The sequence below is a fragment of the Rhinoraja longicauda genome, chromosome 4 (assembly GCF_053455715.1).
Source record: "Rhinoraja longicauda isolate Sanriku21f chromosome 4, sRhiLon1.1, whole genome shotgun sequence".
Classification (NCBI taxonomy): domain Eukaryota; kingdom Metazoa; phylum Chordata; class Chondrichthyes; order Rajiformes; family Arhynchobatidae; genus Rhinoraja; species Rhinoraja longicauda.
This window is the reverse complement of record NC_135956.1, coordinates 24,640,629-24,654,924: the sequence shown is the minus strand read 5'-3', so window position 1 is coordinate 24,654,924 and position 14,296 is coordinate 24,640,629. Positions and strand designations below refer to the sequence as shown.

The window sequence follows — 14,296 nt, the reverse complement described above, 5'->3', positions numbered from 1 at the left end:
TGGGTGTGGACTCCTATATATCGGCGAGTCCAAGCACAATCTGGGCGATCGTTTCGCAGAACACCTTCACTCAGTCCACCTTGGCCCACACGATCTCCCAGTTGCCAAACACTTTAACTCCCCTTCCCATTCCAACACTGACCTGTCTGTCCAACGCCTCCTCCACCATCAGAGTGAGGCCAAATGCAAATCAGAGGACCAGCACTGTGCAGCTTGCAACCCAGCGGGTATGAATAATGATATCTCTATCTTCAAGTAACCCTTGCATTCCTTCTCTCTCTGTCCCTCCACCACCCTAGTTGCCCTACCAGTTTCACTGTCGTCCTGCTTGGTTTCACTGTTTCACTCGTTAGTTTCACCTTCTCCACAGCCAACAATGGGCCATTGTGGGCTCCACCTTTCCTTGATCATCGTTGCTGGGTTTGATTTGTCCTTTTGCATATCTTTTATTCATTTGTTCTTTGTACCTTTTCACATCTCTAGTTTCCCTCTCCCCTGACTTTCAATCTGAAGAAGGGTCTTGACCCGAAACGTTACCTATTCCTTTTCTCCAGAGATGCTGTCTTTTCTGCTGAGTTACTCCAGCAATTTGTGTCTATCTTCAGTGCAAACCAGCATCTGCAGTTCCTTCTGCATGTTCGCTAAAGCAACTGTGGCATGTATGAGTTCCAGGAAGCCGGGACCTCAGTCATCACCTCATGATTCTCAGTACCAGCCTGAAAACTTCTGCTCCACCCTGAGTGGTAATGGGCCAGGAGTTCTCTTGCATCTGCAGGGAAGTTGCATTTTTCCACAGAAGCCTCGTGTTAATCCTGTAATTTTTTTCCTCTGTTCACCTGGTAATCTCTTTCTCTGACTGAGAGTATAGTGTTTGTTTCATGGATGCAGATTTATGGCCTGCCCAACATTGTTAACTGAGTGTAAGTTAGGCCCCAGTATAGGGATGTCAGCCTGGGAAAGGTATTGTTAGTGGTGTTTTGCTCCTTACAGTGAACTAGGAGGATTTTGAAAAGGTGGTACATTTCCAAAATTTTGAGGTGCTTGCTGTAGTTAAGTCCAGGTCTCAGAGGTATCTAGGAGACCAGGGATCAATGCTGCTTGTTAACCATGAGTTTTGTGCCAAGTCTGAGGTCTTAAACATCAAGCACCATTTCCATTAATTGACCAAAGGCTGTGGTGGTGGTGCATTGAAGGAAACAATAAATTTGATCATCAATGTCTGTCCTTGCTGAGATGTGACTGCTGGGAAACAAGATGTGCTCCATGAACCTTTAATGTGTGCTGGCTGCATGATGCAGCAGGACCAGGCTGGTCAAGTACCTTTGTCTTGCAGATGTTAAGTGCAAGGCCTGTCCTCTTGTAAGCATTGTATCTTGTATTCTTGAAGAACCTGTCAATCTCTACTTTGAAAATATCCAATGACTTGGATAGACCTCCACAGCCGTCTATGGCAATGAATTCTCTGATTTACCACCTTCTGACTAAAGAAATTCCTCATCATCTCCCTTCTTTTATTCTGAGGCTGTGCCCTCTGATCCTAGATGCTCCCATATGTGGAAGCATCCTCTCCACATCCACTCTATCAAGGCCTTTCACTTTCTGCAACTTCTTCATAACTACAATTTGTATTATCAGGAAACTTTGAAAAATTACAGTATCTAAATTGTGGATATAAATTGTTAACAGCACTGATTCTTAGACCATCCCACTAGGACAACATCTCAACTCAAAAATAACCAAACCCATTTCTTCTCTCAGTTTCTATCTGTTAACCTACCCTTAAACCATCCCAGTATATCTTCTCTAATCTCAAGTGCTCTTTTGTTTTAGATAGCTCACTCATGGAAGAACCATTTTGGGTGTCAGGAAGTGAATTAACTACCAACATTCTCTTTGTCTGTGAACCTATGTACTATTACATTTCAGTAATACAGTTCAAAGCAATAAACGTATTAGGAGCAAAAAACAGACTGCTGATTCAGGCAGCATCAGCAGAGGGAAATAAACAGTAGAGGGGAGATAACTGGCGGAAAGAAGTAAAGGGAAGTGCTAGGGCAATGGATGGATCCAGGTGGATGGATTGTTTGGCAGGTGAACCAATAAATGTGGCTCCAATGAATGTGTTCCGCATTCATTGTGCTGTCTCTTCAACTTCTGATGTTGTATCCATTATAAATTGCAACTTCAATTAACACAATTACTGATTACTGCTGTAAAGGACTTAGAATAAATTATCCTTCAGAAATAAAGGATAAGTTACCTCATCCTCCAAAATATCTTGCTCTGCCCAATGTATCTGTGGAATTCTTTGATAGATGAATTCGTGATTAGCACGGGTGTCAGAGGTTGTGGGGAGAAGGCAGGAGAATGGGGTAAGGATAGATAAGCCATGATTGAATGGCGGAGTAGACTTGATGGGCCAAATGGCCTAATTCTACTCCTATCACTTACGATCTTATGATCTTATGATTTAAGGCAAGACAACGCAATGTACTGCTGTTTATTAACTGTGACATGTAGTAAGTTGGCTTTATGGAAACAACTTTTGAACATGTTAAAGGAAGTAAAGGGATGGGTATTCAAGGTCTTTTCCACCATAAATTATCTCAAACATCTCATTTATCTGGAATGCCAAAGCAAGTGGAATACTGATGAAGAAAGTGGTCAGGAATGAACTTGCAAAGTCTACAAAATATTTCGAACAAGCATGAGAAGATTCCAATTATATCTTCATTTTTGCAAGCATATTTAGCATCCTAGTTTTATTTTATTGCTATTGCTAACACCTTTTTTCTTACAATAATTTTTCACATACCTGAGTTCAAGTAATACTCCATTTTATGACACATTTAACCATATGCATCAATTTTTCCACAAATTCTACTTGTCTAACCCAACAAAAATAGCTTTAAGATCAGTATAATTTCAAAACGCAATAAGAATCATAAATTAAAATTTCAACACCTTTTCCCCATTCTCTCACCATTATTTTGCCAACATTTCAAATAAGCGGCTGGGAATTTTCATAATTTCTTCCGTATTTCCTCATTCCTCATTGAAACTCTGATATGCATCCAATGAGTGTTTCTAATTGCCAAATATTCTTGTGAGGATTGGGAGGAAAATTGTGTTTGAATTGGCATTCTCTATTTTCCTCTGCCACTATGTTCAGCTAAAAATAGTGAAGAGAGGAAAATGACCAGGTGGGAAGCTACAACATAAAGTTTAAAGTTGAACTGTGTCTTACTGTATTGTTAGGGTGATAGTTAAGATGTAATCCACTGTCGCAAAGTGGAGATGATGTGCCACTGCTCTGATCACTGGGGAGACCTGAAGGCAAATGGAAAATATATCAATACATGGGCAAAATCAGTGCATTATTACTTGTGGACAGTAATATGCTTAACAGTATTTCTAGAAGAACAAAACACTGAAACATTTCCCCAACTAATACAATTAAAGAGATGAGAGAAAGTAAAGAACTGTGTTCCCTTCCCGACCCAAAACGTCACCCATCCATGATTCTGCCTGACCTGCTGTGTTACTCCAGCAGTGTGTGTCTTTATTTAAAAGAACAGTGCATCCATCCAATTACTCCTAAAAGGCCAATTGAAATCAATTCCAACTCAAATTTCAAAATCAGCAATCAGATCATTTTTATTTACTAAGTTAAATAGAACACTGATATCATAATGATGATCATGAAAATCAATATTTGTCAATTATGAATCAAAAAGCGATTCATAAATGTATTTCAGGAAGGGAAAATATCCCATCATTACTATTGCATAGTCCATTGTAACTCAAGGCACTCAAAATTATGGTTGACTCTTCCTGTGAAATGGTCTAACAGACCATCCAATTTCCTCAGCATTGACCCAAGAACATGATTTATTTGTGCCAAAGGCAGAACCAGCCCTTTCAATCCAGCAAACTCTTCTCTCCTCCTCCGTACGTTGACTTGAACCAAAGTGGGAGATTTGTCACAGAGGCTATTCGGCATTATCTTGTCATATGAAATAGTGTCAGTAACACCTTTTTGGTAATTAATGGCATTGCGTTACTAGCTGACTTACTAGGAAGGCAATATTTGAAATAAAATTATGAAATTAAATAAAATTGCAAAAATATATTAAGTGACAATTCCAGCCATGGAAGCCTTGAGATCAATGATGAACTACCTTAAGCAACATCATTGATAGCAGAGTTCCATTAGGAAGGTGTTAAGATTGTTTTAATGATGGAAAATCAATGCAGTAGACCTTTTAATCAAAACTGATTTCTCATGGACCATGCGCGTATTTGCTCTGTAAGTCAGTTTCATTCAATTTTGGATTCATTCACCTCTCATCTGAGACATGCACCATTTCCTCAATAGGCCAGTAGTTATTAAATCAAACTAATCTTGGCCCATGTTCACGACTGGCACAGTCTTGTTTTTCTCACACACTGATTAACTCAAGCTGACCTGCTACACAAACTGAATATCCAAGCAGTTAGAAGATCTGTGCAGGGAAATGACAGAGAGACAAAATGGGAAATGAAAGAGTATTCAGCCAACGTCATTAATTTCCTCAAAAAAAAAAAGATTAGCTGTGCTTACATGTGCAGTCTTCATACAGTGGAAGCTTCAGGAAGGCTGGTGCTCTTTTTAGAAATGACACCGTAAGAGTTACCTCCTCTCCAGCATTGCGCAAAACTTGAACCTTATCAAAAATAAATATAAGCACAGTTAGATTAGTTTAACATGGAAACAGTACTAGAGTACTTCTACTCAGAGGCTTCAGTTTTATTGATATAAACATTCAGATTGTTCATATTTAAAAAATAAAACAGAGCATCGAAAGCTAAAATGTCAGGCTTTTTGCTCAGCAACCATGATATGCAAATATGCTAATCCGATGATTCTATTACTTCCAATGAAGAACTGCCGAGAGAATAGAAAGATTTGTGAAACGGTTATTAATGCAGAGAGCACAATACTTAGACCGGGATTGATACCATTGATCAACAAAACATGCTGATACACATTTATCCATAATTGTGCTCCTTCAGAAACGCAAGGCAAACTAAAACTGCTGCTGCATTCTGCTTTTGATGAGACTCATTTGCAGGTCTATGTGCTGCTCTGTTGAGTGGGAGACCACAGTTGGCATCAATGAGTAGATTGTATGTCTCAAAAGCACATGCTAATGAGGAATGGAGAAAGATCAAGTATCTATTTAAATACTGATTGAGGATTAAAGATAAGATTTAGCATCTGTCTTTGGATCAGGCTCTTTGCACCTTTCACATAATAGATCAGATGTGTGATTATCATTATCCATAGTCTGAATCGCAAAACAAAACACGAGAGATAATACGTTCATTTGGGGATTTAATGGGATTTTTTTTGCTGCTCTTGTTAAAAAAGTCAAAATGTGGGTTTTACATGCCCAATACTGATTATGTGCAAAAAGGGAAATTATCACTTCACAACTCAAAGAAACACTATTGGGTTTAAAAACTAACGTTAAACAGTAGTGTAAAATGAACACTAGTTCATTAAACTAGAAAGTGACCAGGTTGCCCCTTGCCCCATCCAGCATTTTATTCCACCACTAACTTTCATAGTGCGGTGCTTAATAATGGCTATTTCATCAAACTTATTCGGCATCGACACCTAACCTTAAACTAAACCCCATTGACTTCTCCTGACTATTTAAAAGCTTTTGACTGTTCTTCACACAAATATGTACCATGTGTGAATCCTATGTTAATTTCTTCATGTTATGTATTTAAAAGATTATTGAATTTACTACAATATTTAATGAAATTCAACAGAATAAAAATAAGCTTAACTTGCAAAATGAAAAACACTGGTCTAATACAAATTCAGCTCTCTGCCAAAGCACTCTCAATACCGATATTATTTGCTACAGTGGAATAATGAATAGAACAGTACAGAATGTTCAAAATGATTAGAGTTGTGACTATCAATCTATCTGGCACCAATAGTATCCCCTCCCTCCGACGGGCGGCACGGTAGCGCAGCGGTAGAGTTGCTGCTTTACAGCGAATGCAGCGCCGGAGACTCAGGTTCGATCCTGACTACGGGTACTGTACTGTAAGGAGTTTGTACGTTCTCCCCGTGACCTGCGTGGGTTTTCTCCGAGATCTTCGGTTTCCTCCCACACTCCAAAGACGTACAGGTTTGTAGGTTAATTGGCTGGGTAAATGTGAAAAATTGTCCCTAGTGGGTGTAGGATAGTGTTAATGTATGGGGATCGCTGGGCGGCACGGACTTGGAGGGCCGAAAAGGCCTGTTTCCGGCTGTATATATATGATGATATGATGATGAAGTCAATGGATATTGTTAAGGCAGAGATAGATAGATTCTTGATTAGTATGGGTGTCAAGGGTTGTGGGGAGAAGGCAGGAGAATGGGGTTAGGAGGGATGGATAGATCAGCCATGATGGAATGGCGGAGTAGACTTGATGGGCCGAATGGCCTAATTCTGCTCCTATTAATGAACTGATGACATTATAAGGGTTATTTATTAATTCACCATGATCCATGAATCATTAGGTAATTGTCCCAGTCTCTATATATTCAGACATGTGGCCTGATGTCTGCCTCTCACTTACATATAAGTTGCCACTGCATTACAACTTCATGATGTGCTTAGATGATCCTTTTTGGGCTAGGTGTCCCTGTGTGGCACTCCCTGACACTCACCATTCATCAGGTTATAGATGAGAATGTGTGACGGTTCTCATGCATCTTAATCACATCCATTTCACAGATAAATCATATATTAATCTTAGATGACATTCGTTGACCATATCCTTTTGAACAATAATCTTGCTATTAATGTTAGCAAGACCAAGGAGCTGATTGTTGACATCAGAAAGTGAAAGCAAAGGATCCAAGAACCTATCTTCATCGGTGGAATGACGGTGGAGTCAACAGCTTCAAGTTGATTGACAATATAGAGAGGGAGACAAATATAAGAATTTCTGACTGAAGAAGGGTCTCAACCAGAAAAGTCACCCATTTCTTCTCTCCAGAGATGCTGCCTGTCTCGCTGAGTTACTCCAGCGTTTTGTGTCTATCTTCTATAAGCATTTCTCTCATTTATGAGACTGCAACAGGACTTTTTCCACAAGCTAATGATTGTTACGTCTCACCGACATCTGATACTCTAGCATGAGGATATCCTCGCAACAATGGAAGGCACCAGAGAAATGTTAAATTGGATATATGATTTGTTTATTGGTTCTATAAGTTTGATAAGTGGAATGAATGTATTCTGGTTTGAAGAGTGTACTTGAGCACAGGAGCTAGCAACTGTTATGTTCCGTGTTGTTGAGTTATTATAATCAGTACTGTTAAGGTATGATTAATTTAGAGTGATGTGGAGAGGGATGGGATGTTGGGGAAGGATGGGTAGGTATAGCATGCCGAGTTGTACGATTGGTTGTGTTTGACTGCCGTGGATTGGCACAATGCTGGCTTATTAACAATTTGCTACTCCGATGATTCTATTACTTTCAATGAAGAACTGGCGAGAGAATAGAAAGATTTGTGAAACGGTTATTAATGCAGGGAGCACAATACTTAGACCGGGATTGATACCATTGATCATCAAAACATGCTGATACATATTTATTCATAATTGTGCTCTTTCAGAAACGCAAGGCAAACTAAAACTGCTGCTGACTTCTGCTTTTGATGAGATTCATTTGCAAGTCTATGTGCTGCTCTGTTGAGTGGGAGACCACAGTTGGCATCAATGAGTAGATTGTATATCTCAGAAGCACATGCTCGTGAGGAATGGAGAATGATTAAGTATCTGTTGAAATACTGATTGAGGATTAAAAGATAAGATTTAGTATCTGTCTTTGGATCAGGCTCTTTGCACCTTTCACATAATAGGTGGAATATGTGATTATTATTATCCACATTGTGAATCGCAAAAAAAGAATACTTTCATTTGGGGATTTAATGGGAATTCTTTTTTGCTCTTCTATTTATTTATTGTTTATTTACAGTAACCCTAATCCTGTTGCAAGTGGAAGAGATTAGTTTAATTTGGCATTATGCTCAGCAGAGACACTGTGGGCCAAAGAGCCGATTTCTGTGCAATACTGTTCTATGTTTCTGAAAACTACATTATACTTATGAATCATAAATGTTAATAACTGAGCTAAGCAGGAAAATAAATATATAATTACTTATGCGCGTGCATACCCACATATATACATACATACGTAAACATGCCCACACACAAGCATGTACACACACACGTACACACACACACACACATATATATACACACACACATGTGCATATATATGTGTGTGCTTGTGTATATGTGTGCGTGCGCGTGTGTGTATATATATATATATGTGTGCGCGCGTGTGTCTGGGTGTAGGTATGTGTATGTATACACACACACGTGTGTATGTATGTATATATGTGTGTGTGTGTGTGTGTGTGTGTGTGTGTGTGTGTGTGTGTGTGTGTGTGTGTGTGTGTGTACATAAGGCCATGTCATAAGTAATAGGTGCAGAATTAGGCCATTTGGCCCATCAAGTCTACTCCGCCATTCAATCATGGCTGATCTATCTCTCCCTCCTAACCCCATTCTCCTGCCTTCGCCCCATAACTGCTGGCACCCGTACTAATCACGAATCTATCTCTGCTTTACAGATATCTGTTGACTTGGCCTCCACAGCCTTCTGTGGCAAAGAATTTCACCACCCTCTGACTAAAGAAATTCCTTCTCATCTTTCTGAAGGAACATCCTTTAATTCTGAGGCTATAATCTCTAGTCCTAATCTCTCCCACAAGTGGAAACATCCTCTCCACATCCACTCTATCCAAGCCTTTCCCTCATTCTTCTAAATTTCAGCAAGTTCAGGCCCAGTGGCGTAAAACGCTCATCATAAGTTAACCCACTCATTCCTGGAATAATTCTTGTAAACCTCCTCTGGACCCTCTCCAGGGCCAGCACATCCTTCCTCAGATGATATGGTGCCCAAAATTGCTGACAATACTCCAAATGCAGCCTGACCAGCACCTTATAAAGCCTCAGCATTCTATCCCTGTTGTTGTAATTTAGCCCTCTTGAAATAAATGCATTGTGTTTGTCTTCTTGTATGTGTGTGTATATATATATAGACACACACACACACACACATATATATATACTGAAGGTTATTCATTACAAAAATATATATAAAAAATATGGATCACTATTTTTTAGCAAGGCATATGTTTAGTACCTTTAGGGAAATGTTGAATCTTTTGTTTTATCTTTATCGAAACTCTGGGGACTTTGCAGAAAACAAATCATGTCCAATGCGAAAACAATCTTTTTTTTTCTGGAACAATATCTGTCTCCGCCAGCGTTGATCAAAAACCAGACCTTAACAAGTAGAGAGTGTGCTGAAGGTCATTTGTCTGTTGGTGCGATGCTGAAAAATCTTATTCCAAAGGACTAAAAACAGCTTTGAACTATGAGTAGTTAGAGTCATGCTAACAACTCACAGCTGGACAGTCAAAGTGAGCATTTAATCCTTGCTCCGAATAAACTTCAAGAAAGAGAATGCTTTAAGAGTCATTGCACACCGGCATAAACTAACAGTGAAGTCAACTCAGCATCAAAAGATCATGATCTGACAACAGATTTCTCAAAAATGTGTTCATTACATATAATTAGATGAATAGATTTTGACACTCACACAGCTGTAATAGCACATTAGCTGTTTTAAGGGATTTAGATAACATTACTGAAAAATATCTTCAGACAGATTTCTACCATTAATGAAATCATTGGGAAGATTTTCAGTTCTTGTAGCCCTGGCAAATTGTGCACCCCTTTGCCCAGGTTTTACAATCTAAATAATGGGAAGGTGCATAATCACTCAATGGAAATAAACTATCACAAGTAGCATTAATACTGATGGATGCTCTTGTCACATCCATTCTCTTCTATTTTGTTTAGTTTAATTTAACATGGAAGCAGGCTCTGAGACCATGCCTACTATCAATCACCCATTCACACTATTTCTATATTATCCCACTTTCTCATCTACTCCCTAAACACTAGACATGATTTACAGTGGCCAATTAACCTAAAAACCCGCACGTCCTTGGGTTGTGGGAGGAAATTGGAGCACCTGGAGGAAACCACATGATCACAGATAGAACATGAAAACTCTGCACAGACAGAACCCAAGATCAGTATTGAACCTGGGTCTTTGGTACTGTGAGGCAATCTCTCTGAGACCTGTGCTATTGTGCTGTCTGTTCCTTAGGTTAGAGTTTCCCTAACAATGCATTTGGAAGATTTTGGTAATTTGTTGGTATTAATGTTGTAAAATAGGCATTTTTTTCTTGTTTCATGAAAACAACTTCAGCTTTTGGACTGAACAGTTAAATACAAAAAGGCCTCATAGACTTTATTGAAATTTAACTGGCCAAGTCACGTTAATTCTGTGGTTAAAAGAATGAGGATAGATAGCAAGCAAATCCATAATCAACAAGACACAAGTCAGGGGGATATTGGAATATTTTCCACTTGCCTATGTTAGTTCACCAGCTCAACTTTATCCATGTAGAAATAACTTATTTGACTGGCACCCTAACTATTCACCACCTGCACTATCAAACCACAATGGCAGTAATGTGCACTCTCTACAAAATGAATTGCTGTTACATCTTCTTCTTCTTGCGTATGGCGTGCACAGCCTAAAGTTGTAGGTCAAGGGTAGATATCCAGGCCTGGGCAGCATCAGTTGCTGGGTGGATGGCCTTGATACCACCAGGGAAAAGCCTCAGTGAGCAGTCATTCACGATGTGTGGGATGGTCTGGTCTGGATATCTGCAGTCGCAAGCAGGGCTGTCTGTCATCTTCCACTTGTGCAGGTGATGGGCTGTTCTTGCATGAAGGTTGTGGATTCTGTTCAGGGTTAGCCATTGCTTGCGATGGAGGTCAAATCCCGGCGGTTTCATTGTTGGGTCTGTGATGACCTCTCCGTTGTTGGTGTTGGCATCTTTCCAGGCTCTGCTCCACTCAGTCTTGCGGTCAAAGTCTTCCAGGGATTTGGCTGAAGACCAGAGGATTGCTGTTACACGCCTATATTACTTTGCCACAGAATATGGGAAAAATATATAATATTTCCAAGATACACACCGTTCTGATTTGAAAATAGCTCTGGTCCTTCATTGTCAATGGGTCTAAATCTTAGAGCATCCTACGCAACATCATTACAGAAGAACACAAAGTGCTGGAGTAACTCAATGGGTCAAGCAGCATCTCTGGAGGACATAGATAGTTGACGATTTGGGTTGAAACCTTTCTTTACTCTGAAGACGGGCCATGACCCAAAACATTAACCATCTCTGTCCTGACTCGAAACATTGCCTATCCATGTGCTCCACAAATGCTGCCTGACCCGTTGATTTACTCTAGCACTTTGATCTATACAAGACTACAACATCTGCAGTTTCTTCGGTCATCATTACAGGAGAACCTTCACCAAAGGGCCTGCAGTGGCCCATCAGCACTGGGTTGTAGTTTTGAAGTCAGGCAACTCCTTGCTTGCAGGTCGCAGAAAAGGATTTGGCAATTATTCATTATAATTGCTCCACTCTTTGAAATCTTTATTTCAGCAGCAGCGTTTCATACACTAACTATGCTCTTAGGTCATGAGGTCATAAGGAATAGGAGTAGAATTAGGCCATTCGGCCCATCAAGTCTACTACGCCATTCAATCATGGCTAATCTATCTCTCCCTCCTAATCCCATTCTCCTGCCTTCTCCCTATAACCTGTACTAATCAAGAATCTATCTTTCTCTGCACTAAATGTTATAGCCTTTATCATGTATCTGTACACTGTGAATGGTTTGATTGTAATCATGTATAGTTTTTTTTACTGGATAGCATGCAACAAAAAAGGTTTTCCCTGAACCGTGGTGCGCGTGACAATAACAAACTAAACTGAATAAGATGTCAAATAACCTTGATACATTCTCTTTCCTCAGATGCTGTTTTACTGTCCCTCAGCCTCAACGTTGCTTGTGACTTGCTCCTGTGTTAATCTTTTCTTTTATTCAAAGAAAAATTACAGCTATAGTGTCCCACCTAATCATGCCAAACATTTTGTCCATCCACACAAATCTCATTTGACCACACTAGGCCCACTTTATGCCTTGCCTAAGTAAAAGCCTTTCTAAATTCCTCCTAAATGTAATGATTGTATCTCACATCACCATGTCCACTCAAATCCCATGTAAAACTCCTTCCACTTATCTTATACCTGCAACCTTGTTCTTTTTTTAAATTAGAGCTCCTTTATCCCACATTCAATCAAATGATGCCTCGATGTTGTTGGCAGTCTCCATGCTGTACAACTCTATGACCCTTGCGAATAGTGCTTGACAACTGTCAGGGAGCTAAGGTTATTCCCACACCACATACATTGGCAATGCTAACGTATTGGTTATATGATCAGACCACTAAATCAAAGGCTTGGAATAATGATCCAAAGACCTGAGTTCAAATAACATCACAGTAAGCAGGGAATTCAAATTTAGTTAATTACATAATCTAGACAAAAATAGGCTAACATTATAGTGCCCTCTCCAATCTCTTCCAGGGCCAACATGCACACAGTCGTACCAGATGCAAAAACTTGGCTCAAAATCCAGAGATTAAACAACACTGCTCAAGATATCAAACTAAAATTTAAAAATAAAATAAAATACCTTTCCTCCTTTCTCGAGTTCACGATCCCCATTCAAATTAAAGGACTCTCTAATTCTAAGCCAGATCTGACTGGCATGGGATCAGAGAGGTAGGTTGCCCAGGGATTCCCAGCATGTCTGGGTTCTGCTCTAGGACCACAAGAGGTCCTACAATGAATGGAAGGAACAGATGGGGCTGGCATCTGCCATGCAGCTCACCTCAGAACCTACAGGAACTATGCACTTATTTACCAGGCCCCTGGGGAGTGTTGTAGAGCAGAGGGATCTAGGGGTGCAGGTGCATGGTTCCTCAAAGGTCGAGTCGCAGGTAGATAAGGTGATCAAAAAGGCTTTTGGCACGTTGGCCTTCATCAGTCGGAGTATTGAGTATAGAAGTTGTGGGGTCATGTTGCAGTTGTATGAGACCACAATTAGAATATTTTGTTCAGTTCTGGGCACCATGTTATGGGAAAGATATTGTCAAGTTTGAAAGGGTTCAGAGAAGATTTAAAAGAATGTTGTCAGGATTAGAGGGTGTGAGCTATCGGGAGAGGTTGAGTAGGCCGGGTCTCTGTTCCTTGGAGCGCAGGAGGATGAGGAGTGATCTTATGGAGGTGTATAAGATCATGAGAGGAATAGTTCGGGTAGATGCACAGAATCTCTTGCCCAGAGTATGGGGATCGAGGACCAGAGGACATAGGTTCAAGGTGAAGGGGAAAAGATTTAATAGGAATCTGAGGGGTAACTTTTTCACACAAAAGGTGGTGGGTGTATGGAACAAGTTGCCAGAGGAGGTAGTTTGAGGTTGGGACTAACTCAACATTTAAGAAACAGTTCGACGGGTACCTGGATAGGACAGGTTTGGAGGGATATGGACCAAGCGCAGGCAGGTGGGACTAGTGTATCTGTGACATGTTGGCCTGTGTGGTGCAAGTTGGGTCAAAGAGCCTGTTTCCACACTGTATGACTCTACGACCTGGGTATAGCTGAACACCACCAGTTCTACTTAGAAACATTTCCATTATTAACATGTATTAATCTGCAAAGAATCAAACCAAATAGACAATCCCACATTGACTTGTGCAACTGATTTGTCCCTGCAAACAGTATCTCAGTATCTGGACTAAAACTGAGAGATCAGACCCACAAATGTCATGTAGCATCTGCAGAGCCATGCTGACAATGGGCTGCATGCCGTGATCCATGACATTGCTCACACTTGACCCCACGCTCTTCCCACAGACACACTTAAAAGCTTGTGCATCCAATTGAACTTCAGGCTGCCCTGTCAAGGACATCCTGCAAAGTGAAGTAGCCTGTGAGCCGTGACCCACCCTCGGGTCTTTTAGCTACAAACCCAGACTGCCCTGAACGCTACTTGACAGGCCAACCTTGCCCAAGGCCTTCACATCAGTTTTAAGAATCTAATAATCTAATAATATTTAAAAGAAGTTGGAATTAAGGAAAAAAAACATTAATACATTAACCATGACTTTGATTTGAATTAAAATAGGAAAATCATCATGACATAGGAGCAGATTTATGCCATTCCGCCCTAC

General features: G+C 40.2%; 1 protein-coding gene across 4 annotated transcripts in view; it reads right to left on the bottom strand.

Moving 5' to 3' along the window:
* sntg1 (syntrophin, gamma 1) overlaps nt 1–14,296 on the bottom strand; it is a 337,591-nt gene that overhangs the window by 33,871 nt on the left and 289,424 nt on the right. For all 4 annotated transcript variants that reach the window (XM_078398536.1, XM_078398539.1, XM_078398537.1 and 1 more), the window contains 2 exons: nt 4,604–4,706; nt 3,248–3,330 (listed from right to left, as the gene is read on the bottom strand). In XM_078398536.1, the coding sequence (XP_078254662.1) occupies nt 3,248–3,330; nt 4,604–4,706 (186 nt within the window). The remainder of the gene's footprint in view (nt 1–3,247; nt 3,331–4,603; nt 4,707–14,296) is intronic.